Source organism: Toxoplasma gondii, chromosome XI (assembly GCF_000006565.2).
Source record: "Toxoplasma gondii ME49 chromosome XI, whole genome shotgun sequence".
NCBI lineage: Eukaryota > Apicomplexa > Conoidasida > Eucoccidiorida > Sarcocystidae > Toxoplasma > Toxoplasma gondii.
In genome coordinates, this window is record NC_031479.1 from 4,477,722 (window position 1) to 4,503,739 (window position 26,018).

The 26,018-nt window shown below is 50.7% G+C and overlaps 4 protein-coding genes across 4 annotated transcripts; 1 reads left to right on the forward strand and 3 right to left on the reverse strand.

The window, feature by feature from the left end:
• Positions 1–245: 245 nt before the first annotated feature.
• TGME49_315110 (prefoldin, alpha subunit protein) lies at positions 246–3,869 on the reverse strand. The gene is made up of 4 exons (XM_002364650.2): positions 2,737–3,869; positions 2,061–2,225; positions 1,240–1,334; positions 246–794 (listed from the first exon to the last, which is right to left on the reverse strand). Exons 1-4 carry the CDS (start codon positions 2,842–2,844, stop codon positions 626–628), a joined length of 537 nt encoding a protein of 178 aa, XP_002364691.1. The 5' UTR covers positions 2,845–3,869; the 3' UTR covers positions 246–625.
• A 198-nt stretch (positions 3,870–4,067) lies between these two features.
• TGME49_315120 (hypothetical protein) lies at positions 4,068–8,064 on the forward strand. The gene is made up of 3 exons (XM_018782848.1): positions 4,068–5,077; positions 5,436–5,628; positions 6,439–8,064. The coding sequence occupies exons 1-3, from the start codon at positions 4,647–4,649 to the stop codon at positions 6,634–6,636; spliced, it is 822 nt and encodes a 273-aa protein (XP_018635346.1). The 5' UTR covers positions 4,068–4,646; the 3' UTR covers positions 6,637–8,064.
• Positions 8,065–8,783: 719 nt separating this feature from the next.
• Positions 8,784–14,413, reverse strand: TGME49_315123 (hypothetical protein). The gene is made up of 3 exons (XM_018782849.1): positions 13,562–14,413; positions 12,751–12,829; positions 8,784–12,316 (listed from the first exon to the last, which is right to left on the reverse strand). The coding sequence occupies exons 1-3, from the start codon at positions 13,832–13,834 to the stop codon at positions 9,333–9,335; spliced, it is 3,336 nt and encodes a 1,111-aa protein (XP_018635345.1). The 5' UTR covers positions 13,835–14,413; the 3' UTR covers positions 8,784–9,332.
• A 7,954-nt stretch (positions 14,414–22,367) lies between these two features.
• Positions 22,368–25,160, reverse strand: TGME49_315127 (hypothetical protein; the record flags this gene model as incomplete). The annotated part of the gene is made up of 1 exon (XM_018782850.1): positions 22,368–25,160. One exon carries the CDS (start codon positions 25,158–25,160, stop codon positions 22,368–22,370), a length of 2,793 nt encoding a protein of 930 aa, XP_018635344.1.
• Positions 25,161–26,018: the final 858 nt, after the last annotated feature.

Here is a 26,018-nt window from a genome sequence, read left to right on the forward strand (position 1 = left end):
TTACAAGGTTTTCCTTCGGCTAAGATCTGCTTTGTCTAGTACTTGTGTTAGCGGGGACCACCCTTCAGTACCCAAGGGTGTTGACCTCCCACGGGGCATGTGCTAAACATCTCTTTCGATGCACATATATGCGCAAATATATGTATATATATGGCTATACATATGTATAAAACTAGATCGGCACCTCTATGTATGCATCGAGCAAATCTGATGCGTTCAAAAATCTAGCGGTACGCATGCGTCCTGTGTACGACAACGCCCTGACATCTCCCGGCCTGTCTTCCCGATTGTTGTGACCGTTGCCGGGTATGTTCCGCAGCTCCACACCGACTCCAGACGAACACGGAAAAAATGCATCGCGCTGAAACAAACTGAGGAAAGTCAAGTGTCTATGGTCGCTCGGTTTCGCTGACAAGATGACACGCGCAGAAACGCCGAGAAAGTCGGTAGCTGGGTGTCCGGTAGGCAGCCACACGCACTGGGGAGGCCCGAAAAGCCAGCACAGATCGCATCCGGTTTTTCACTTCTACTTCAGTTCAACTGCGCGGCTTTCCAGCTCACACATCGACTCTCGGCAGCAGAAGAATACGGACATACTCTGGAACGCGGCAACTCAGTACACTGTTTATTTCGGTGCCGGTTGACCGCCGCTCTGCTGGACTTGTTGCTGCAGCATGAGTTGCTGCTGAAAGTATTTCTGTTGAATCATGCTTTGCGCGGCTTCAGACTGGCGCTGCTTCTCAGGCAAAATCTTCTCCACCTTCGCGACCTGTTCGTTCACCATGCTGACGTTTCTGAGAAGTTCAGACGACAGAGGTCGTCCCAGAACCATTCACAACTGCTATCCGATGACTCAGCGTCCGCGACACACAGCCAACTCTCTCGGCTATACGACCACCCCCAGCACAATCCCTCAAGTCGCGTTGTCACTGCTACGCGAAACGTCTCGTTCATTGCATCTCAGGCTCTTGTGCGGCACACGTCGGCAACAATTGGCAACGTCTCTGCATTGTCTACTTCTTCATCGCCTCTTTCACGACAAAGACGACACCCTGAGCCCCCGCGGACACACAAAAGCGTTGGCTGCACAGTTCCCGTCTGAGAGCGGCTGGAACGCCTACATGTATTTGCGCGGTTTCACACACACACTGCCTTCGCGTTTGCTGAACACAGAAAGGGATGCAGAACCCAGAAAGGATCAAAGCACACAGACAGCCAGATAGACCTCGCGCGCCTCACCTGTCAAGACCTTTCTTGGCATCTTCGCAGTTCTTCTCGATGAGGAAACCTGTTCCAACGTCCACGAGGAGCTTTTTGCGAGTTACCAGCCGGCCCTGGAGGCAGCCAACAGACGAAAGGAAGGCTCTTCGATTTGTCGACAGAGCGTGTACGCGCGAATCCTTCAACTGGAAGAGTCCGGAATATAAACGAGCTGCAATGCAGCCCCACAACGACAAGCGAGAATGCACACGGACGGCGTTATATCACGTCACACCCGACGCGTAGGAGCCTCCCCAGAGTCAAGGTCCCGACTGGTTGCTCCCCAACGCAGGGAGTTTGTGAGAAGAGTCGCTCCCCAGAAACTGTTTCGTCCCCAGGGCAGTATGCAGCACAGGCGGAAAACTGAAAAGCAGCCTCTTCCGCATCACGTCGCGACTTCCGAAGTTCGACGAAAGACCCTGCATGCGAGGCGCCGCCGCCGCCCCCGTTAACCTCTGCACAAGTCATCCGCGGTGCAGAACAGTGCAACGCAAGTCGGAAAACGCAACTCGAGGTGGCGGCGGCCCCAACAAGCGTCTCTGCGTTCCCGCTTGCTGCCTTCTGCCTTGAAATGTCTCTCCGCGAACAACCGACTGAGACGGCTCTTGACGCGCAGCGGAGACACGCACATCTAAAAGAAGGACAACGCATGCAGAAGGTGTACGTAGGCCGCCGAACTCGAGAGTGGACACACACCCCGGCGGAAGCGCGGAAGGCTTTCTGAGTCAGCAACGATCCCTGCAAAAGGACTTCGTCGAGTCGATACAAAACGCCTGAAAACTGAGTTCCGTGAAACTCACCTTCACGTAGACAGAGCTCGTGAGAGGCACGAGGACTTCAGCCTGGTCTTCTTCTTCAGTCGCTTCAGCAGGACTCGCGAACTTTGACAGCGCCTCTCGCGCCTCTTGCAAGCGGCCGCTAGCCATGCGCAGTGTGCGCAGATGTGCCGACAAGTTCTGAACTTCCTGCAAAAGTTTCCGCATGCCCACGGAGTCCAAGAAAACACAAATGAGCGCAGAAGCGAATCGCCTCCGTACTCGGAACAGTCTACACAAGAGTGCACCCGCTACACAGAAACCCAGTCCCTGTAAATGGCTCTCTCCACCTTCATCTCTCTCTATCTATATATGATGTATATAAATATAAATATAATATATATATATATATATATATATATATATATATATGGCCTCGCGCTCTGTATATATATATATATATATATATATGTATATATATATATATGTGAATGTATGCGATGGTTTTTTTTCGAGGCTGAAGAGCTGTATTCCTCTCTCGATTGAATGCACATCTCTGCACCGATTATTGACTGTGGAGATTCCACGGGTACAATCGACAGAGAAGACACGGTGGCCTCCTCCCCCTCTACTGCCCTTTGCTTGTGAATATCATGTGCCTGCCTCTTCTCGAGCAACCGCCTTCGCACACTGCCTCGGCGTTTTCGGATGGCTGTCTCACTGCGTCGAGCTGCTCCTTCACTCCCACGAGCTGCTGAAGGCTGAGGGAGGCGAGACTGGCGGGGGAGCGCGGGGCCTGGCTCGCGGCGCCTGCAGCGATGGCAGCCATTTCTCTTTCGCGCAGAAAGTGGAACTTTGCCGTTTCTTTGGACTACCACAGGACAGCAAGCGAGAAGAAGCTGCGACAGGGAGACGCGGAGACGTAGCGTGAGCCGGAAAAAGAGGAAGAAAATGGTCGCGTTCCAAAACGGTTCTCACAGAATCAAAAAGGCAAGGTGTATCTGGAAGGCTGTCGAGGCAGAAAAGCCACCGAGGAGCAGCTTGCAGAGAAGCAGCGACCGACACGACCTGTACATACACCCACAACTTCCCTGAGAGGCTTGCTAGAGCCGAAAGACCGGTGAGGAGGCTGAGGAGAGAGGCGCGTAAAGGCGACGCGACGACGGGGATGGAAAGTTCAGGTGCAGCTCGACGGAGAAGGATTTTTGTGAAGCGAAGGTTTTGAGAAATAATCGAATTCGTGCACCTTCAACCAAAATATGGGATGTGTGGAAGAAAAAACTTGAAAATGGATCTCAGAAAGCTCAGAAGACGACCTCCTGGATTTCCTGCAGACGGCTTTCTTCCGGGAAGAACACGACGGCGGTTGAGCCAGGAGAGACGAGGACCGCGACGGCTGACAGCGACAGGAAGCTTCACTCAGAGCAGAAGAACTCATGCATGCGCGTTTGTGCACTACCAGGCTGTCTTTGGAGATTCAAATTCGCTTCTGAACGACACAAAACAGCGACAGACAGGTGAACGTTTAGGCCTCGCCTCTGTATATAGGAGAGAGCGCGACGCTGAGAGCTGCCTCCCAGAGAGGGAGAGACGCGAGAGTCCAGGCGAAAAGAGAGGAGACGGAGAGGGAGAAGTCGGAGAGAAGAAGGGAAGGAAGAGAGAGCGTTGAATTATTGTGGCGCTTCTTGCCGGCGGAAGCAAAAGGAGAAAACCGCCCGTATGCTCCGTGATTTTTGGCTATCCGACACAACAGCACCTGCGGTGGATGTACACTCGAAATGGAGTTGCGGAACTCGTCCTTCGAAGTGAGAAACGCGCAGTCGCGAACGCGTTTTCTTGTTGTGCATTAGAAACAAGACGCAGGAAAATCGAAGCTTTAGTCACAGTCACCTTCCCTCACTCTCTGCCTGGACTTGGTCTCCCGCTGTGTGTACACACAGGACCGCATGCGCAGGTCCTTTTTGCGCGATTTTCTTGGTGTGCATGCGTCGCCGGCGCCAGGTACCCGAGAAAAGGTGGAAGACGCCTTTCGAAACCAAGAAACGTTCTACTTTGTCCTCAAAAGGACTTCCTTTCGTCTGTGCCGCGTATCCGACCGTCCTGAGTCTCGGATTCGTTCTGTTCGGGAGATTCTGCGGCGCCATTCGTTCTCCCTCGATCTATCGCTTCTGCCGCGCAACGGGGAGAGAGAGTCTTCTGCGTACATCTCGCTGCTCTCTCTCCCTTTTGCCGTCGAAGCAGACTTAAACCATATCCCAGTGGCACAACAGCTTGTTTTTCGTCTCTAGCAAGCTTAAAGGTCCATGGTAGGCTTCTCGCCGTCGGCCTCACCGCGTCTCTTTTCCTCGTTTTCGTTCCTTCTCTTTCTCTGCTCCCCTTCCCGACACATTCTTTGCTGTTTTCCTTGTTCCTCTTTCTCTCATTTCTTCGTCTTTCCCCACGCTCCGGTCTTCTTCAGCCCGCGATCGATGTCCGCGGTCTCTCCTCAACGTCGACTGTGACGAGGTCTTCACGTACCTTTTTGCTCCAGAGCCTCTCGTTTTCTTCTTCTTCTCTCCAACAATCTTTGTGTCCTCCTGCCTTCCCTCCTCCTCTTGCGACTGTTTCCTAAACAGGTATCTGCTTCGCACGATGTCTGAGTTCAACCTGGGGGCTTTGGACCCCCTCGTTTCTTCTCTTCCTGCAGAACACTCTGCCAATTCTTCTTCCTCCTCCCTCCCCTCTTCTTCCTCTTCTTCCTCTTCTTTCTCTTCGTCTGACGTTTCAGCGAAAGACAAGACAAGAGGAGTGGTAGGAGCTAAGGAAGAGAGGCAAGGGGCTTCTGAGGAGAGGGGAGAACAGGCGGTGCATGCAGAGAGCGAAGAGGAAGGACGGCAGCGAGAGCGAGAAGGACGCGCGAGAGCCCGCGAACGGTGGCGAGGCGTCCTCGGCTCTGAAGAACTTCTGACAGAAAGAGACGAAGGCGTCCTCGCGAGTTTGGAAACGAAAGAACCTTCCATTCTAGACGAAGTCTGCAGATACTGGCTGCACGCTGTCGGATGCTCCACCACAGACAGAACAGTGTAAGGCGCAAAAGCATGACGCACACTCTTCCTCTTTGACTTTCCGTAGCTGGACTTCGCATTCGTTATCTCCTTCCATCTCTCCTTCGACGACCCACTCTATCTTTCCCTCGGTGTCTCCGTATACAGGAATACACATCTGCACATCTGTACATATATATATATATATATATATGTACGTGTAATGGATGATAGATATAGCTACGTCTGTCTGTCTACATAAATTGTCTCTCTGTGAGTATATATTTACATGTAGTGGATACATATAGCTATGTCTATCTACATGAATTGTCTGTATATATGGTTTGGATGTGTTTACACGTATTGAGGTTTTTTCTGTGTATACGTTTCTTTTCAGGGCGCGCCTCGTTTCGGTGTCTGTACAGCTGGCGCTGGAGCACATCATCGACGACGCAAAACTGTTTTACTTCTGTCGCCGTGCTGTGGAGGGGAGAGCTCGCGAGAGTTCGCAGGGAAGAGACAGAGGCCCCCGCGGCGGCGGCGCCGGAGGTTTTCCTAGTTCTCTCTTGAGTGTCAAGACACCTGGAGATGTAAGTCAGCGAAGAGAAGGCGAGCAGAGGCAGGGAGGATAAGAGAAGAAGGAAGCAGAACAGGATACAGGAGAGAAGGAGGAAGATAACAAGGAGAAACAGAGAGAATGGAGAGAGCAGGGAGGACAAAACAGAGGGATGGTGTGACAGAAGAGAAGAGAGAAGGAGAACCGAACGAGAAAGACAAGGTGACAGAAAGAAGGTACCATGGCAAGAGCGAACATAGAGGAAGGAAAGAGCACGGACGAAGAGGAAAGCGAAGGAAAAAGAGGGAAAGCCGGAGGAGAACATCAACAGGGCATCACGAACGCAGAGGAAAGACAGCGGAGAAAAGCGTTGCGAATGAGGAAGCTGGGAGACTGAGGCATGCACAGATGAACTCCGAGCAGCGAGAGGAAGAGGTCAACAGACGGAAAGAAGGCTGACAGAAAAGACCAGCAAGATGCGAAGAGACGACAGCAATTCGAGACTACATGCTCCGTAGACGTTTCTTCTGTCGAGCAATCGAACCGGAAAGAGAGAAATGTCAAGGCTGAATAAAAGAATGCAAAGATGAGCAGGAACGAAAGAACGAGAGTCTTCTTTCATCGTTTTTGCTATTTCCTGAAAAACAATGTCGAATACTAAGACGCCATCGATTTTGGATGCAATGGCGTTCGCCCCGCGTCCCGGCTGTCGCCGATGGGAATATCCGAGATAGTTCTTGCTTGTTTTTCTGTTTTTCAGAATTTCGTTTTTTCTTCGTCTCTTAGCGCCTTTTCTGTGAGTCGTAAACGCGTGCTTTTTGTGTGTTCTTTCTGTTTTTTTCAGTACCGTGAACTGGACCTGGAGAGCTTCTGTCAAGCTTTTCGCAAGAACGGGGACAGTCTGGTTGGACCTAATCTGGACCTCTTCCTCGACGCTTCTTCTGCCCCCCTTCCGTCGACTATTTCCTCGTCTCTTTCTTCTTCTTCCCTCTCTGCTGCACCGAGTTCTTCCTCTGCTTCATCTTCTTCTGCATCTCCTTAATGTCCGCGTTCCACTCTTCCGACTCCGTTGCTCGGTCATCGTCGCCGAGTTTCATTCCCTCAGTTGTATTCTCTCTCGTATATCTCGACGGTTTCTGCCCTCTTGCTTCTCTTCTTCTCCGTTATCCTTCTCTCCGCCTTGTGTCCTCGTGTTCTCGCCTCTCGGCGCTTTTTATCTCCTTTTCTTCTCCCTTGTCTTCTTCGCTTCTCCCTTTCTTCTCTCTCTCTTGTTTCCTTCGTCTCTTCCTCTCCTTTGCGGCTTCGCTCGTCTCCGTCCATCCGTTTTTTGTCTTTTCCCTGCATGCCGCTGGCATTTCCTCCCCTTTCTCGTCCTTCCTGCTTGTCTTCCCGTTCTCCTTGCCGAAGGTGTTCGCATTTCTCGCCTCCTTTTCTTTCCTTCGTCTGTAAAACTTTCGACTTTTGGCTGCACAGAACGAGTTGTGGGGGAGATCTGGAGAGAGACCGCTTCTCTTCTTTCTTTCCCCACTGAAGAAGAAGCAAAAGGAGAACACCTACACACTGAGTGGCATTCCACCTCGAGTGTACGTCCACTTGAGAGCTATAACTTGCTTGTAACCTTTTCAATGTCAGTGGACGCCCCTCCAGTTCTTCCTCTCTCTCTATAAAAAACATGTACATATGGCTATCCCCTATCAATCATATGTATTGATGTTTTCTGTCTATCCAAGTGCATAAATACATACATATATATATATATATATATATGTATATATATGTATTTGTCATGTAAGTGTACGTATATTTGAATCTACATATATGGGTAGATGCATGCGCAGGTCTGCTGATGTAAGGAAATTTCCCTGGGGATTTGGGAAGTTTCTAACAGACTTCGGATGTCGTTCTTCTTTTTTCTCTTTGCGTTTTCAGGTGCATGCGTAGATAGCTTTTTTTTCGACACTTTGTCCTCTCCCTACGCGTTTCATTTCTTCCACTTTTATGTCGATGAGATCAACTGAGAAAGCACCTAAAGCTTTCAAACGTTCACAGCGCCCTTGTCGTGTTTCAGACTTCTTTCTGTTTTCGACGCTTCTGTTCTCATCCTGAGTCTCTTGGGTGTCGTTTGCCGGCGGTCGTCACTTTCGCCCCCACTCTTCGTTCTTGCCTGATTGCCGACCATATCCTTTTTTCCCCATTTCGTCTCTCTATTCCTCTGTCTGTTGCTTCTTATGTCTTCCTCTGTCTGGGCTCTCTTCAGTCTATCGTTTTGCCGGTGTTTCTGCCTCTCCTCCCTGCTTGCTCTCTCTCTCTCTTTCACTTCACTTTTCTCGATGCTTTTCTTGTTCTCGTCTCTTTCTCTCTGCAATCCTCCGCGAACACACCGAGCCAGACACGCAGTAGCACTGACGGTATGGACGCAGACACAGAGTGATAAGTTCAAGGCGGCGAAGATATTTAGCAACGCAAAAGTCCCGAAGGACCTGCGAGTTTTAAGGTGGAACGACACACGCCCACCCTGCCACAGATAAAGCGTTCTTAAACGCGAATTCATATTAGCGAAGGCATATCTTTCCTCTTTTCCGCTGCAACAAGACGTCAAAAAGTTTTGGGAGGGAGCGGCGAGAGCAGGGACGCTGTCGGGGGTGCGAGTACACCGCGGAACGGAGCCGCTGCAGGAACCGCGTAGTGTCAGTTAAGGTCTCCCTGTTCCTCATTCTCGGATGCGTAGTGTCTCTGGCTCTACGCGTTTGACAACTACGTCTATGTGCAGAAACGTAGATAAAAGAGGCTGCTTCCTCTCAAACAGACTAGGCCGTCTCGAAGAGAAAACAATTAGAGAGCGCGATAGAACACGGCACACAGTGCCTCTGTCAATGAGTAGATCGGACTCGAGACTTCCTATACAGGATCAGAGATGTACCTGTATACACATATGTTTCTGTTTCGCTCTCTCTATGAATATCTCTAGATAGATAGATACAGATATATATATATATATATATATATGTATATATATATATATATATATATATATATATATGCCGTGAAGGAGGAGGGGGATTTTCTGTTGCTTGAAATGCAGAAAGAAGACTGTTGAGTGTTTTCTCGACAGCCTTCTTTGCAGGAGTCGTTTTCAAAGCAAAAGGGAAACGAGAAAACCTTCGTCTCTCCTTTGGGTTTCCGCCAGCAGGCCGGTCCGGTGTACAGACAGCACACAGCCACGTTTCGCCACAAGAGGAATCTTCGAAGAGCAGATTTTTCTCCTCGTTGAAGAAGCGCAAGGAGCCGCAGTGAAGAAAGTTCATTGAATCGCAGTCAACGCTCGAAAAAAAGTGGAAAGTCCAGAAAGTGATTTTTCTTTCCTGGACGGTTTGCGTCGTGGCCTGTCATTGTTCGAGGCGTCGGGAACGCTCTCTGTCGAATTGTGATGAGATTTTAGGATTGCTGTGAATCTGCAGGATCGTGCGCTGAAACGTCAAAGCGCTTGACACCGAATCTCACTCAAGACACCATCTTTTCTCTCCTCGACGGTCCGCTCGCTGTTTTTCCGGCATCCTTGGTGACCGTCGTGCCCCCTTCTTTGGGGATTCCCTTCTTCCGTCTTACAGGTTTTTATCTTTGTCATTTTCTTCTGTCTATGGCCTGCGCCTTTGTTCGGTTTCAGCGGCAATCTGTGTTCTCTTGAGCCGGCCGCAGCTTTTTTGCGCTTCGGGAGCGATCCGGGACGACTCCAGGCGTTCATGGAACACGAGGTCGCGAGACGCTTCGCTCTCCGATCTGTGGCTGGCGCGCAAAAGGAACGCCCTGAAGACGTCTTGTGCTCTCCGTTCGCCTTAGCGCTGGGCGGAGCGATACGCTGCAAGTTCGAGTCGGCTCGTTCTCTTTCTTCTCCTGCCGCCTGCCAACGCCTTCGAGCTTCTCTTCTTCGCATTCTGTCGTTCGTTCTTTTGCTTCGTGAGTGTCGTCGCTTCCCTCTCCCTCTCTCCGCATGCAGCCATTTGCTCCCGTTGAGAGCGGCAGCAGGCGGTTCACTTCTGCTTTTCTTTCCAGCGTCTCGCGACCTATAGAATCGTCGTTTCCCTCCGAAAGGCCAAGGATTCCTCTTTTTCCATCCCCGTCGCCGAACGCGGGTCTCGCTTCATCTCGCCAACTCCCTGGGGTGTAGGTCCACCTGGCCGCGCCTGGCGGCGCCCTCCCCTTCCGCGCAGTTCCGTCCTGATGAGGCGCCAGTCGACGTTCCTCGTGAGCCTGTCTCTCCCCCTCCTTTGCGTTCAGACGGAACTCGCCGAGTTCTCCCTCGGCCGTCAGAGAACTTTGAGTTGTCTCCCCAGAACCAGGAGGAACAGAAGACGAAGACGGATATGTGCAGAGGAGTCGCGAGGAAAACGAAGGAGAGGCAAAGCATGTTTTGTCGCGCAGGGAAGAAGAGGGACGACGCTCAGCAGATGAGACCGAGAAAGGTGGAAGAGGCGAGAGAGGAGAACCGAGGAACGATGGCGAAGAGCGGAAGGAGGCAGAGGCGAAAGAAGGACAGAAGGAAGAGACGAGAAGAGCGTTGGATGAGGATGAAGAAGCAGAAAGAACGGCGGGGGGACTTGTTTCTTGCAGTGGACTCGTCCGATTTGCCCACAGCGAGCACGGAGACAGGGAAGGTAAAGAAGTAAGCTCGTCTTCCTGTTTCTCCGCTCTTGTCGGCAGACATGATTTTTCAAAGGCAGCTTGGTGAGGTTTTTCCTCCTTTGGGTTCTCTGCTTCTTCTTTCCTTTGATGTATCCAAGGAGTTGAACTCCATCCGAACTCGCGTGTCTCCCCGGCTCGCTCAAGTCCGTTCTCCAGAGTCGTCGGAGACCGGGGACAAGGCGCGCAGAATCCTTGTTCTTCTGCGGATAACTTTGGCAATACATCTCCCCCAGGAACCATGCATCTGAGGAGTCCATCCAGCTCGTTTTCGCGCCCATAAGCGCGCGGGATACGAAGCTCTTCGGGCCTTGCTTGGGCTTGAGAAAAAATGTCTCCTGTCTCCTCTCCGTCGCCGCCAGGGATAGAGGTTTCAGGACCTTGCGTCCGCCGGGATGTGGGGTGGACGCCGCCCTGCGGAACAGTCGTTTCGTCCTCCCCTGGAGGATATTCAAGATGCAAGAGAGGCTCTGGGCGAGGACAGGCAGACAGGCAAGAAATGGAACCGTCGCCTGGAGGAGGAGGCAAGGGCGCCGGGACAGTCGGAGGGCAGACTCGCGAGGAATAGGAGACGGACGAAGAACAGGAAGAGGACGACGCAGGTGAGAGAGACTGGACAAGAAGACGGCGAGACGACAACAAAGAAGGACGAGACAGAGAAGACGAAGAGGTCAAAGCAAGGCAAGGAGGAGGAAGGGGGGCGGAAGAGGGAAGAAGACAACACGACGAAGACGAAAGCGATGAACCTGAGGATGAAGAACAAAAGAAAGGCGCAGAAGAGGAAGACGAAGGAGCAGAGGAAGATGAAAAAGAAGAAGAAGTAGCAGAAGAACAGGAAGAAGAAGACGAAATGGTTGGGTCGTTTGTGAACGGAGAGAGGGAAGAAGCGACCGGGAAAGGAATCGAAGGTTGAGAACGAGAAGGCGACGCAAGGCTGCAGTGACACAGAGGAACTCCATAGGTGTTTGAAAGGAAGGGAGGATGAGGTTGAGAAGGCGCTTGCGAAGAGGAGAGACAGGCAGGAGACACAGCAGAGGACAAATGCGTCGGCTGGGACCAAGAAGGAAAAGAGGAAGGAAGCGAGTCTCCACCAGAGGAAATGTTGAACAGAGACGTCGATGGAAAAGAGTGCAGAGGAGCTCTGGCCAGCTGTGAAGCAGAGCTCGACAGCAAAGGAGCGGCGGTAGCATCGCTCTGGGCTGAACGCCGAGAAGAGATAGCTTCTGAGAAGGACGGGAAGCCGACAAGATTCCATTTTGCTGCATTTCGCGAACAGGCAAAAGGCAAGGAAGGAGCACACGAAGCGTTCGTATTTGACAGATAAGCGTCCGAGACCCGAGGGAACTCAGGGAGCAGAGCCTGCAGATTCTTGGCCGACGTTTGCCTTTGAGGCGCTGAGAAATTCGAGACCGTCTGCGAAGCAGAAGACGAAGGACAAGAAGCAAGACACGAAGGGAAGGAAGAGTGAAGCGAAGAAGAGAGACAATGCATGCGATCTTTCTTCGCCCTCAAGAAAATGCACCGCCGATGCGACGGAGGTGCCACAGGTCTTGAAACTCTCCTCGTGCCAGCGAAACGAGAACTGTCGGGAGTGCATTTCACCCGCACAGGACCAGAAGAAGGGGAGCTAGACGACGAAGAAGGAAGCGAAGAAGGGGAAGAAGAAGAGGAAGATGAATGAGAGGACGAGGAAGAAGAGGAAGAAGAGGACGAGGAAGTAGAGGAAGAAGACGAAGAAGAAGATGAATGAGAGGAAGATGAAGAAGAGGAGGAAGATGAAGAAGAGGAAGATGAAGATGAAGACGAAGAAGAACACAAAGGCGGTGGCAGCGGGGGTGAAGGAGGTCGAACTGGCTGAGCCTCGGCCAATGCGGAAGCACGAAAGGACCTTGTTGCTTCTTTTTGCTGAGGGCTCGACTGTTCGTCACGCGCACAGGAACAGCTGAAGTGTCTGCCTGTTTGTGTCTCTCCGTGATTGTTTTTTAGAGTTGTCTTCATCGCATGCATCTCTCTTTGAAGCTCCTCCCATTCAAGTCGAAGGGTGGCTGGAACGAGACAGAAAAATACCAACATCCAAGAGCGTAATGGAATCTCAGTATCTCTCTCTTTTCTCTTTTTCCTTTGTTATGCTTCTTCTCTCCTTCGTCTTTCTTCCCTTTCTTATCTATCTCTTCCCCGCGCTTTCGGCTTCTTGCTGTCGGCCTTCTTATCTTCCTGCTCTTGCGCCTTGTTCGTGTCTCTCGTCCGCCATCCCCGCTGCTTCAACTCGCGATTCTTTCTCTTCGTCAGCTCTTTACTTGCTTCTGTCCTTTCGTCTTCTTCTCTTTACTGCCGTCTCTCCTTCGGATTCCTTTTGCTTTCCCCCTTCGCTTTGCTTGTCGCTTCCGGTCCCTCCCGCCTCGACGTAGACTGCCTTTCGTCTCTCTCTCTTGTCTCCTCGTTCGATTTATTTTCGTCCGCTTCTCGGGTGCGCCTTCACCTCGCTCTCGGCTGGAGAGGATAGGGCGAACTTGTCTTTCTATGATCGCCGCGAGAGTTCCGTTCCACGCCTCCAAGCTCTGAAAAAAGCGACACAAGGGAGAGGAAGTCAAACACTTCCGAAAACAGCAACAGAGAAGGAAGGAAAGCAACGCATGCAGACAAGACGTCTCGAGCTCCCCTGGCGCGGGGAGCTCTTCCTGTGCGAGCACAGGTTCTTCCTCTTCATATATATATATATATATATATATATATATATATTCGTGCATGTTTACAATGATAAGACCAGATATAATTATGTATCTAGAGAGACAATACTGAATATATACATATATATATATATATATATATATATGCATAGAATGATGAGTATAAATATCATTACGTACACGTAGACACATATGCCTATAAACATATGTATATATATAAACATATATATATATATATATATATGGTAATATGGTAAAATGCTCCCTTTGATTCTGCGCCGCCTGATGCGAACGGATGCAGAGCATATCGCGTTAATTGTTTTGGAACTGCGTGTCAAGTTCGGAGTCCCTGGGATCGACTTTTAGCAGTCGGTTCATTTCAACCTATTTCCAGCTTCGTTCACCTTCAAAGAAAAGAACCTGGACGCACTCGTTTTTCAATCGACTCGTTCCGGTGTGGCGACGCACAAGACGTTTCCGAAAACCTCCGTTTGAACACCATAAGGATAAATTCTGCCGCAGTCTGGGGGGTGCACTGTGGCTTGAGAAGGGAGAAGCGAAAAGACAGCATTGAAAAGGAAGGACTGACTGAGAGGCAATTACCTTCATGCGGCTCCTTAGAGACTTCAAATCCACGGCGAAACCGGAGCTCTCTTGTTTTCTTCTCGCCTCCGACACCACCAGCTTCTTCCGAGTTTCGCCCAGCCTTTGCCTCAGCTTCACCGTCTCCTCCTTCTCCCGGGACAAGGCATTCTCCAGTTTCTTCTGAATAAAAAGCGAAAAACAGCAGAACAAAAACGAACCTGAAAAAACTGTTGTGTGGGTCAACCCGCGACGAAGCTTCGCTACACGTATGCGCACTGGCAGAAGGAACATTCGTATATGTATATCGAGATTATATATATATATATATCGCCCCTGAGCTACGTATCTCCGTCAATCTTCCTTGTTCGACATCTTCGCTTTTATCCACTTCTGCCGTATTCTCTCTCTGTATCGATCTGCTGTGTTCATCTGCCTCTATCTATGCGTGTATCTCTTCGATCCAGCCATCTCTATTTAGTTGTCTATCTGTCTCTCCCTTTCTCTCCGTGTCTCACCATTCTTTTTCTCTCTCTGAATTTGGTACTTCTCTCTGTGTTTCTTCCGTTTTGCATGCGTGACGCTTTTTCTCGAATTCGTATCGTCGCAAAGGCCAGCACCAATTTGTGGCTGCGGCTTGAAAACTGGCCGGCATCTATTTATATGCATTTATAGGATCGTGTTTCGATTCGTTTCCACCTATGCGGAGGTAGAGAGGTAGCCATTTAAATAGGGTGAGAGAGACATAACGCGTTGCATGCTCGCCTATGCATTTTCAGCTTTCGAGAGCAAGGGGGAAGCCGGTGCGGCGCGTGTGTTTTCGTCGGAGCTTGATAAACCTAAGGTTGTCATGTTGATTGAAACGTAGTCCTGAGGCGACGAATCTCGAGAGAGAACAAAGCTGGTTCCTTACTCGCAGGTCGTCCTGCTCTTTCCTTGTCTTGTCGTCTCTTCTGTTGTCAGAAAGGGCGGTGGGAGGGCAAAAGGGGGGAAACCAACGTTTTTTCTCCGGTGTGGTTCCTCAATCGGCGAGATGTAAAAGAACTCCACCAAACAGAGATACGTGGATGTGAAAGGCAAAGGAGCCGATGGCAGAGGACTGGAATACACCTACTGTCCGATTCCCTGAGAGTTCCTTTCGCGTCTTTTGCCCGAGGATTTGACGACCGTTTTCGTGAGTGTTTCTCCAGTGATTTGTGAATGTATTTCACATGTGTATATACAGCTGTCGACGTTCCGACCCCACCTATCTGTCCATGCACCTCGACAGAGGCGACGGCCTGAATCGCGAAACTCCGCGAATCGCAAAGTGGAGAAAACAGGTCCGCGCTGAGAACGGGGGAACTGCACAGGGTAGCAGTGATGGGCCGCTCTTGCATTCGACAGCGCTGAGAGAGAGAGAACTGAGAAAATGCATTTTCTCGTGTTTCGGCGTACCCCCCAGCGCGGCGTTGTTTCTGAAGCAACTCTAGTCGAAGAATGTGAGAGGAAGCCTGGCGAAACGAAAGGAAAAGAAAAAAGACGGGTGGTGCAGAGGAATGTTGCAGTGGCCGAGCGAAGCCCGGAGAGCCTCGAGGGAAGGCCGGAAATGAAGGTGTAAGTCCGAACGACCGTCAGAGGAAAGCAGGAACGCCAGAAAGACAAAAAGAGAGGAACAGGAGAGGAAACAGTGAGAGAGAGACTGTGAGAGAGAAAGCAAGTCCAAGTGGACGGAAGAGCGGACGAACGAAAATCAGAGAGAAAGCCGGAAAAACACAGAAACGAAGGGAACAGGAAGAACGTAGGAAGCAAAAGGCGTACATGTGAAAAGAAGGAAGAAGCCAACACACACACACACACACACAAAGGGCGGCAGGAAGGCACAGGCAGTCAGAGAAAGAGAGGAGGTTCAACGGTAGAAACGAAAACTCTTAAGAGAGAAATGACGAAGCAAGGATGGGGAAGACACTTTGAAACACGAACAAAGGATGTCCGAAGAAAAGAAAGGAAACAGCTTCCGTCCAGCATGGAAGAGAGAACGAGGAAGAAGGGAATTAGGGAGGAGAGGAGTGAAATCTCTCATCGCTTGCGGCAGATCTTTGATAGAACTGAGTGGAGAAGCAACAGAAAGGATTTGAGTTCTATATGGATGTCGACGGCTTTGCTTTCAGCGAAACAAAAGGACCTTTCTGAAAAAAGAAATGTAAAGTCTAAAGAAGCTGCTCAGTCTTCTTGACAGCAGCAGGCTCATGCGTTGTGGAGCTACATTCGCGGGCATCGGGGTGTTTCGTACTGGTGCTTCTCCCCCATTTCTCCCGCCTTCTTGTTTCATTAGGGACTCTTTCGGTTTTTCGAGTTCTCCAGTGCTCGGCCATCTGCAGCTCTCGCTGCACCTTTCGCTTTCGTGAGTCTGTTGCTTATATTCACCTGTTGCTCTCGCTCCTTCTCCCGAACCGCGAGAAGGGCAGCGAGACACTCGACCTGGGTGTGTTGAGTCTGCCAAGAAGGAGAAGCAGCAGAGAAGAGCATGCGAAGAAACGAAGGATAAACGAACAGTGCGGGGAAGACTTGTCCAGTCTAGAAGAAGAGAGCAGCGAGAAGAAAGAGATACAGACAGGACCTGTCAGACTGGAGACACCACTTCAAGGGAAGCGGAGGAAGTGCAGGGTGAGAGGGAGACGACTTCTCTCAATGAAGGCATGCTCGGCGTTTCACTTGATCTGCGGATCCCTTTTTCGCCGGGTCTCCCCGAGGCGTCTAATCTTTCGCGTCCTACCTTGTGTCGTGTTGCCTCCTCCTTATGCGTAATTTGAAGGTCGAGGAGACGCTGCCGTACGGCTACGAAATCTGAAGAAAAACTCAAGAGAAGCCAACGCCATCTCAATACTCGCGCCTTCATCAGGCTGTCGAATTCTTGAAATTCCTCGCCACCTCAACTCGGCACAGCAGCCTTGAAGCAAGGCTGCTTTCTAGCGCAAAATGTAAACAAGTTCGTAGAGACACAGTCAGACATCCGTACCCGGTATTCAGTTACATGCGCATGCATTCTCAGTGGACATGGATTCAGGAAACACGCGTACCTACACTCTTGTACTTATATTAATACATGTTTTAATATATGTATTAATATATATATGAATTTATAGATATGTATATATAAATGTCTATATAAATGTATATATAAATGTGTATATAAATGTGTATATGCAGATGGAATTGTATCACTGTGCTCGTTTTATTTTCTGGAGACTGTCCTGCGCTTACCGTTGAGCATGTCGAGAAGTTGCGACTCCTTTTCGGAGAGGCTCCGGGAGAGGCTGCAGAAACGATAAAGAGATGTCGAGTTGCCCGATTCCGTCCTATCGTATCTCGCGTGAGAGCAGAGAGGCGAGAGAGCACCAGGCTGCTACGCAGAGCTCTGGTACTGTGCATATCTGTTCCCCTGTGTCACTTTAAGCCGTTTCCAGCAATACTTATTTTTTTGAGTGAAGGAGGAAGAATACCCTTTTATTATCGCGTTTCACTGGGGAAAGGTCTCTTCGACCTCCCGATGTCCCTCGATGGATTCACGGCTCACCGTGTGTTTTCTTCCTGCAAGGAAACAAAGGCTTTCTTCGCGGCTTCTTCATGTTCTCGGCTGCGAGGTAAATTCAGCAGTCGACACCCCCCAAATCCGACAGAGCTCTCGACTGGATCGCCAGATGCAGAGTGCTTCGTCGAGCAAAAGGAAGAGCGAAAAAAGAAATAAAGTGAGAAGCACAGATAGACACAGACTTCTGTGACTTCGCTCGAGTCTCGTAGTGTGACAGGTGTAAAGTGAATTCGACTTCGTGAGCAGGGAGTCTGGAGTCAAGCGACACAGAAGCTTCTGCCTGCGTACGACCGGGGGAAGGCTCACAAACATTTGAATGGCCGGAAAACGACGTCTGAACTTTGCAAGAAGCAGTGGACTTCGTGAACCCCCAACCGCACAGCGGCTCGCCAGAGAGCAAAGAGGAAACGACAAACGAAGAGAAAACAGGTAAGACTTGGAGAGACAGAAAGGCGAACGGCAATACACACGCGAAAGAGCTGAATCAAAGGCAACAGAGGAACCATAGAGGCAAGAAAGAGAAAGGTATAAAAGAGCTCCAAGAAGAGAGCGACTTTCGGATTTATGCACCTTTGCCTCTTCAGCAGGTCGAGAGCGTCCTTGTAGCCTTTTTCCTGAGGTTCCAGAAGAAACGGAGAAAAGAGTTCTGACAACAAACTTACGCGCGCTTCGTAGCTACTCAACAAACCAAATCAGCGCATGTTCATTCACAGGCAAAGATATCACATCGAACGTTGTATGTACACTAACACGAGAATTCAAAAATGCACTTGCTCCTACCACTTGAGCGTAGAATTTTTTCTATATAGACACAAACGTCTATACAGGTCTCTACGTGGATACGCATTTCATAATTTCTATCGTTTCTCTTTCCGGCGATATATATATATATATATGTACATATATATATATATATATGTAATTATTTATCTTTATATACAATATTGTATATAAACGTACATGGAAATGTAGAGACTATGTGAACATTTGTATGTGGTGGATGTTATTCTATTCGGATCAGCTTGTGCCTGGCACTGTCGACAAGGGTGAGTCCTCACAAACGCAGACTCCAGAAAGGCAGATTCGCGTTTTGAGGCCTTTGTGAAAGAGTTGAGGCATAAGGACGCGTCGCGGCCCTCGTCCTGCAAAACGTTTTGCACAAATGGTTCGGCGAAGAAGAGAAGCCACTGGAGAGCAGCGAATCTGAAAGCAAGTGAGGCAGAGGGGAGTGTCTAGAATCCGTTCCGGTTTACCTGCCTGTGCAGTCGTGCTTCGAGTGAAGAGACTTGTTTCGTCAGGGGCACAACTTCTTCACATGGCAGATACACCTGCACCAACGACAGAGAGTGGAAGGGGAGCGCATTCCAACGTCTAGATTCGGTTGGTGTTCTCTCTTTTCTCCTAACAGAGACGCCGTCGACTTGCGATCCTTGCACAACCAGGCTTGTAGCCGTGACTCCGAGGGAAATCGAGGAAACCGAATTCCGTCACAGTAGACACTCTCTGTCTCTCACGACGAGGGCCGTTTGTTTTAGCTATCACTACGCGAGGCTTTGATAAGCGGTTCCCTGGGCGTCGCACCGCGTTCTTAACGCGAGCGGGTGTCTGGCCGAGCAGTTCTGAACGAAGCCTCGTTCCAAGGTCGGCGCGTCATTACCCGACGTCGCGAACGAAGAAGGACTCTGTATGGTCCGCCGTTGGGATGCGAAAGCACCGCAGTCGCAACCAATGCACGGCGGGCAGTGCAGAGTGAGAACTTCCGTTGCGCAAGACACGAGGAGGAGACGAGGACTGCTCCTCCTCTGGAAGTGATAACATCGGGGGAAGAGAGTTAGACGCGTTCCTGCTCCTTTTTGGGGACGATGTGAAAACCTTACAACTTTAATCACTCCACCTCGAGAGCCTCGAGCAGAGCCGCAGTGTCGCCTCAGTACACATGCGGTCGGCCTTGCTCTCTCGCGAAGTTCTGCGTCGTTTGCCTCGTCTGCGCGCTTGCTTCCTCTTGCCGGACAAAGATGGTGAGAGATACGTCCGCTTCTCTCGCCTCCAGTCAGAGGTCTGCGGAAAGCGAGTCGCTTCTCTCCCGATCTCCTGTCTCTCGCCGACCGTGTACTTCCCGTTGATCTCCGCAGGTGCTTCGCCTCTGTTCGTTTCTTCTCTTCCTGCGGCGCGTCGTCGATCTCCCGGTCGCCTCGCGAGTTTCTTGTCCGCTCTTCTTCTGCCTCCTGCTTCACTCCTTCTGCGCCCCCCGCATCTTTTGCCGCCGCGTCGCCTTGACTGCAGCATGGGGGGAAAACAGAAAACAGAGTCTCCCTTGTTCGAGTCTCCAGCATGCATGCACTCGAATAAAACCACGAGTGTCCACGCAAACTGCATGCAGATCTTGATGGCGCTTTGCCAGTCTCCTGGCATTTTTTCAGTCTGGACGGAATCGACGGGAGCCAGGCAACCTGTGGGCCAGACACTGAGGGAAACGAAACAGCGAGACATCGGAACGAACAGCGAACGAAACACAGCCAGGAACACTGAAGCTTCGACACAGACGCGGGAGGGAGTCTCCGGCGCCGCATGCGCCATCTGCGGCGGAGGCTCCAGGAAGCGAGGCGGTTCTCAAGGTACTTGAAGGTCTCGGATCGAAGACGCGAGGTGCGAACACACAGAGAGGGGAGAGGGTAAGAAGTGAAGGAGAAAAAGAAGAAACAAAGAGAGAAAGGAAAGGCGAATCGAGGAGAAGCAAAGCTGAAAACGAACGAAGAGACAGAGGGAACGTACAAGAGTGTTGGAGTTTGGAAATGGAGGAACTTTGTGGGGGGCTCTCCAGGTTGAAGAAGAACTTCCTCAACTGCAGGACTCGCGACGCTGACAAGAAGCTGAGTTTTTCGACGAAGGCTGTCGCATTCGACTGCGAAAAGAGGCAACAGAAGACCAACGAGTCTAGTGGACGTTCGATTGCAATCTCAACAAAGCGGCATGTCGCCTGGACCAGCAGCAAACGAGACAAACGCTTCGCGACGATCAAGCAGGGAGCACAGGACAAAGGTACATGACATCAAGTGGACGAGTGCGGTCAGGCGAAAAGGCAAAGCAAGAACTGTGGAGAGAAACGAAGAAGAAAACTCAAAAGAGGGGACCTCCACAAGCAAAGAACACGAAGCGAGAACAGACAAACACAATAGGGAGGACACAAAGAAGATGTTAATGGAGAGCAAAGCAGAGCAAAGACAAGACAGTATTGGGGGGACAAGAGAGTTCGCGGAATGATCAAATGGAGCTGCATGTGGGGTGCGAGCTTCACTTGAGGTGTGCGTACACTGGAGGTTGTCGCATCTGCGCGAGAGTTGCAGATTCAGCTCCCGTTCTTCGACAAGCTTCCTCTCCGTCCCCAAGAGCTTGTCTGTCGTGTCGCGCAGCTGGAACAAGAGAGTCAAGACGCACACAGCGCGAAGGCGCGGCGTCTCGGGTGTGAAGAGCGTCGAAGGAAAGAAACCAGTTGGCGACGGAGGACGGCGATCGAAGAAAAGAAGAGAGCAGCTTCAAATGACGGACAGCAACGAAGAAGGGGAAATTCGAAGCAGAAAAAGAAAACATCGCGGTGAAGAAGAGGACAGACACTTACAGGTCGGAGTAGACAGAATAAAAGCAGATGCATAAGAATAGAGAAAGTTGCTGCATGCAACCACAAAGTGGAAGAGCACGTATGAGAGAAGACGCGAGAAACGACTCCACGGTAGCGTCGAGTGCAGAGAGAAAAACAGAACCTTCGGGGCAACAAGCTCTTCTCGCAGGAAACACTCAGTCGGCTGTCGCCCCAAGAAAACCTGTGACTTTCTTCACAAGACTGGGAAGGAGAAATCCAACGCATGCAGACAGGCGAGAAGAAGATTACCCTAAGGCACCTGCACAAAGCGCGAAGGAGGCCAGTGCCTCGTGGCTTCCTCCAACAAGAAAACATGGCAAAGTTCAGGGACGCGGGCATGTTCATTAAAATACACAAATGGATAGGCAAATCAATAGGTTTATGGGGGCGTATCGATAAGCACATATATTCCGAGAGCATAGACGAAAGGACGCAAGACTGTGAACGTCGTGTCTGATCACGTATCCACACGCTTCCCTGACTGATATATATACAAATATATGAATACATACGTAGGCTGATATATATCTGTATACAACGCTGATTCTCTACACATGCATCTAATTATATATTTGAAAATAGCAACGGCGCTTGCACATAGATGGAGGGAAACAACTACAGGCTTCAATACCTCATTCGACGCCCACAAGAATGTATATATATGGATATATATATATATATATCTATATATATATATATATATATATATATATATGAATATATCCATTCAAAAGTGTGTTGAACCAAATATGTATATGTACATGCATGCATATATATATATATATATATATATATATATTTCTAAGCTGGGGTAAGCTGCCGTCTCAGATGAATGTTGTTTTCAAGTCAAATTTATTGTTTTCTTGCCTGCACATGCTGCATCATAAGGCGATCCCGCAGGGACTGGAACTGACTGAGATGGAGGCGACACTTGCGAATTTTGTCCACGTCGCTCTGTCGTTCTTCTCCGAAAGAAGCTGTGAAAAAAGACAAGCACTCCTTCATTTTCTAGATGAAATACCTGGGTGTCATCGACGCCACAGAGAGACTGATTTCTCTCAATCGCCCTCTCCGTCCCGGTTTCACTGCGAACTACAAGCACATATACACAACTGTATGTGTATATGGATACGTCGAAAAAAGATACACAAAGAAAAAACGCTATGGAACAGCACAGAAAATGTATATATATATATATATATATAACACACGCATATATCCATGCAGAGATAGAGAGACGAAGATAGACGCATTTACATAAATATATGCGAAACGACTTAGGAAATGAGGGAAGAAGATATGTATCGAGACGCACAGGTGTGAAGGAAAAGTTGGGGGGAAAAGGATGAAGAGGAGGGAGGAGGGAACGAGGCTTCAAGAGGCTGGCAACTTGAAAAAAGTGAGAGGGCCGTTGTCCGGTACCGGATGCAGGGAGAATGAAATGTGGGGAGAGGAGCAGCGTTTTTAGTTGGATCTGTTTTCAGAGCTTCTCTCGCAAGAGGTGACAGAGCTGCAAGGCACAGACCTTGCACTCTGCTCCAATCTCTCTAAACCTGTTCCCCTGTGTTTTTCTTTTGAGCGTCTTATCCTCTTCGCGTCTTTTGCTGCTGACTCTCTTGCTACGCTTCACACATCTCACCAATTTTTTGTCGGTAGAAGACTGCGAGTTCTTTGCTTGTCATGTCGCGAGTCTCTTCGTCGAGGATCCTCAAAATCTCTTGCTTGTGTTGCCCTTCTTCTGTCAGCTGTCGCGGCTTCTTGAAAGTTTCCCCTGCGTTCTCTGGACGAGCGTTTTCCTCTCGTCCTCTCTCCTTCTTCTTCTCTCGTAGCCACTTTCGCATTTCGCTCTTCACCGTCCGTCTGCTTTTCGGACTCAACTCGAGTAACGACGGCAACTCGCTGCATCCGTGTTTGTCGCGCTTGCTGAAGTTTCCGTCTCCTTCTTCCTTTCTCTGATCCTCTTCGACGGGTCTTGATTTCGATTCTTCTGTCTGGTCTTTTGCCTCTCTCAGGATTTGCCGGCCTTCTGGAGGTTCAAGGAAAAACGGTCTCTCTTCCTTGCCCCGCATCTGCTCCAGAGTGACCCCCCGAAGACCGTCACTCTTAGCTTCTCTCGTCGTCTCTCCGGTAGCCTCGATCTTTATGTCTCCGCTCTCTGATGTAGTATTCGCCTTCTCAACATCCCTTATATCCTCTATCTTGAAAGCAGTTGTGGCCTGTCTCTTCTTTTCCCCTGTTTTCTTCTCTCTTTTTTCCTCTCTCTCCATCTCGTTCTCTTTCTCTCTCTCGTTCTCTTTCTCTCTCTCGTTCCCTTTCTCTCTCTCGTTCTCTCCCTTCTTCTTTCTCTTGATCTCTCTGTTGATCTCGCTCTTGTTCACCTGCAAGACGTCTCGCTCAACGCCTCGCAGCGACCTGGTCGGCTGCGAAGAAGTTCCAGCGCGGCAACTGTGGGCTCCTTGCACCTCAGATTTCCCTCGAGTCCCAGACGGAAGCTGCCGCGGAAGCGGATTTGCGAGAAGCGCTGTTTCTTCCTCCAAGTCGCGTAGAGACCCTGTAGCTTCTTTCAACGCGCGCAGGTCAACGCAGCAGGGAGCGAACAACGCATCCTGTCTTGAAAAGCGAGACGTGGACGGCGACGAAGAAGGAGAAGGAAAAGGGGAAGAGAGTGTGTCTGTCTCCAAGCCTGTCTTCCTTCCCTCTGACGCCCCAGTTCCCCGGAAGCAGGACCCTGCCCGCGCATGCCTTCTCCGTTGCCTCAACGTCTGCTCTGCTGCTTTTCTGTCTTCTCCACTTTGCCGCGTCGCCGCAGTCTCTCCTCTCCTTTCTGCGGGATAATGAACAGGCGGCGGCGAACGTCTGCTCTGTGGCAACACGAAGCGGCTGGCCTCTGGCGCTGCTGCCTCTGCTTCGTTTGTGCCTTGTCTCTCTGCGCTTTTTGCGAGTCGCTGACGCAGGTCCGCTCCCCAACGCTGCGGCCCGAGACGGGATGGACGGACAGCAGTTCGTTCGTTGCCGTTTGACAGCTTCACTCTTTTTTCTCGCTCGGCGTTGCTTTTCGCGGTCTCTGGAGAGGCGTCGTCGTTCGCCAGCGCAACCGGGGGAGGCGCCCGAGCAGAAGAGCCCCCGAGCATCGAGAGAAACGAGAGGGACGAGGAAAACTGACTCTGCCTGTTCGTCCTTTTCTCACGCGTTCCATCGCGAAGGAAAGAAGACAGCGACGCTCGCGGTGACTCTGGAGACACGTCGTTCGGGTGTCGAGACACCCCAGAGAGGACACTGTCTTCCGACAACGGAATCGACATCTCGGGCCGCTCATCTTCTCCACAGACACTCGGATTGAAATGGAAGTCTCTCCCTCTCGATTCCGGTTCCCTCACTTTCCCTTTTGCTTGAGTTTCTTGGCTCGTCTGCTTTCCTCCTTCTCCTTTTCCTTCACTCCCAACACGGGGGAGAGTCGCAGACTTCTTCTCTTTTTTCTCTTCTGTCTTCTCTCTCTTTCCTCTCCGTGGGTCTGCCTCGCTGTCCTTGCGCACAACTGGAGCGGTCTCCGTCCTCGCAGTTCTTTGATCATATCCCCGTGGTGGTTTGTTTCTTTCTGCCTGCCTGCTCACTCTCTCATCTTCCTCTGTTTCCTTCTCTTCACCTGTCGCATGTACATGAGGAGGCACAATCCCTTCGCTTGCTCCACCCCTGGGTGTCTGTACACCTGATTGCTCTCCCTCCGTCTCGTCGCACGCTCTCCCCCGCAGAGGTTGTCGGGAGAGGCTTTGCATTTTCGCTTGGCCGTTCGTTTCTGCTCGATTTTCGTCTGCGTTCCCCCCTCCTGTGATGCTGTTGAAGTGAGACAAAGGCCGAAGCAGGTGCATGCGATCCGCGGCCGCTGGCCGCACAGCGTTCGAGGACGGGTGCCCGGCGAGGGCCGCGGTAGAGGCAACAGTCGACGCTTGTCGACTTGGCATGCGCCCAGAGGAACACGGCCTGACAAAGGCACGCGAAGGACTATAGGAAGAAGGAAAAGAAGACGCGAGGGAAGGAGGAAGAGCTGACGAAGGGAACGAAGAAGAGGGGAGTGACGAGGAAGGAGAAAGAGGAGAAGAAGGGATCGGGAGGTGGAGAGGCTCTGCAGTGGAAAGGAGAGGAGATGACTCACCTAGAGGGGAGAAAGAGACACATGTCGGATGGGAGGGAGAAGCGAAAGTGGAAATGTCAGAGGAGAAAGTGCAGACATATTTCGATGAGTTGTGGCGAAGCGGCGAAGCGCAGAGACGCAGAGGAGAGGCACAACGAGACACTGTAGCAGACGGCAAGTAACAGTGAGGAAAGATGAGAGAGGGTGAGGCGCTCGGAAGTCTGCTGGAGTGAAGTCTGCTTCCCGTGACGACGGGGTCAAGTGAATGCAGAGGAGCCTTCATTCTGTCTGAGTCTCTTCAATGGCGAGGTGCAGAGAAAAGAGGACTGCAGGAGGTCTGACGAGTCGCGGAGACGCGAGGCGACGAGGCGGTTTCGTCGAACAAAGAGCGGTAGAGATGGCAGAAGCAGAAAAACGTCTTGCCAGAAGACGTCCTCTCGAAAACACATAAACAGGGGGATTCATTTGAGAGTATTCACATCTGAGCCTGCGTCGACGCCCACCCTCTCGAAGCCACACTGCCTCTCTCTGATGCGAAAAAAGAGATCTCTACAGTTTGTGTGAATGGAGCTGAGGGCAGAGAAACACAACCGGCTGCGGATAAACAATCGATGGAGTATCGAGTGCGAGGTGCCGCAGATCTCTTTGTCTAGAGCAACAGCAAGGGGCGCGCTTCTCCTCTCCGCCGACTTTTGGAGAGAAACAGTGACACAAACGTGCTTTGCTCCTCCGTCTGGAGCTAAAGGGGAGCAGGCGCGTTTCTGTGTTCAGTTGGAGAACGAGTGCGTTCTGTCTCTGTTTCTTAGAGTCCTTTTTATACCACGTTCACGTGAAAGCTAGGGCAATGTGGATTTGCTGGGCGTGAGAACCGGCTCGAGACGGAAAAAAAGATGACCCGAAATAGCGTCAAGACTGAACTTGCGTGCGCGGCGCTCCTCAGCGAAAAGCGCAGTTTCTGTTTTTCTGTTGTCGCTCGCCTCAAAGGGGGTAGAAACGAACTTCTCAGATGCTGTTTCGTGGGTCACAACTAGCCTGAACACGGGGAATTCGTTTTGTGTCAGAGCAGACAGTTGACTCGCTACGATGAACGACGCGGTCAAAAACAGAGAAGATCCGCGGAACTGTTTCTATTTCGCTCTCT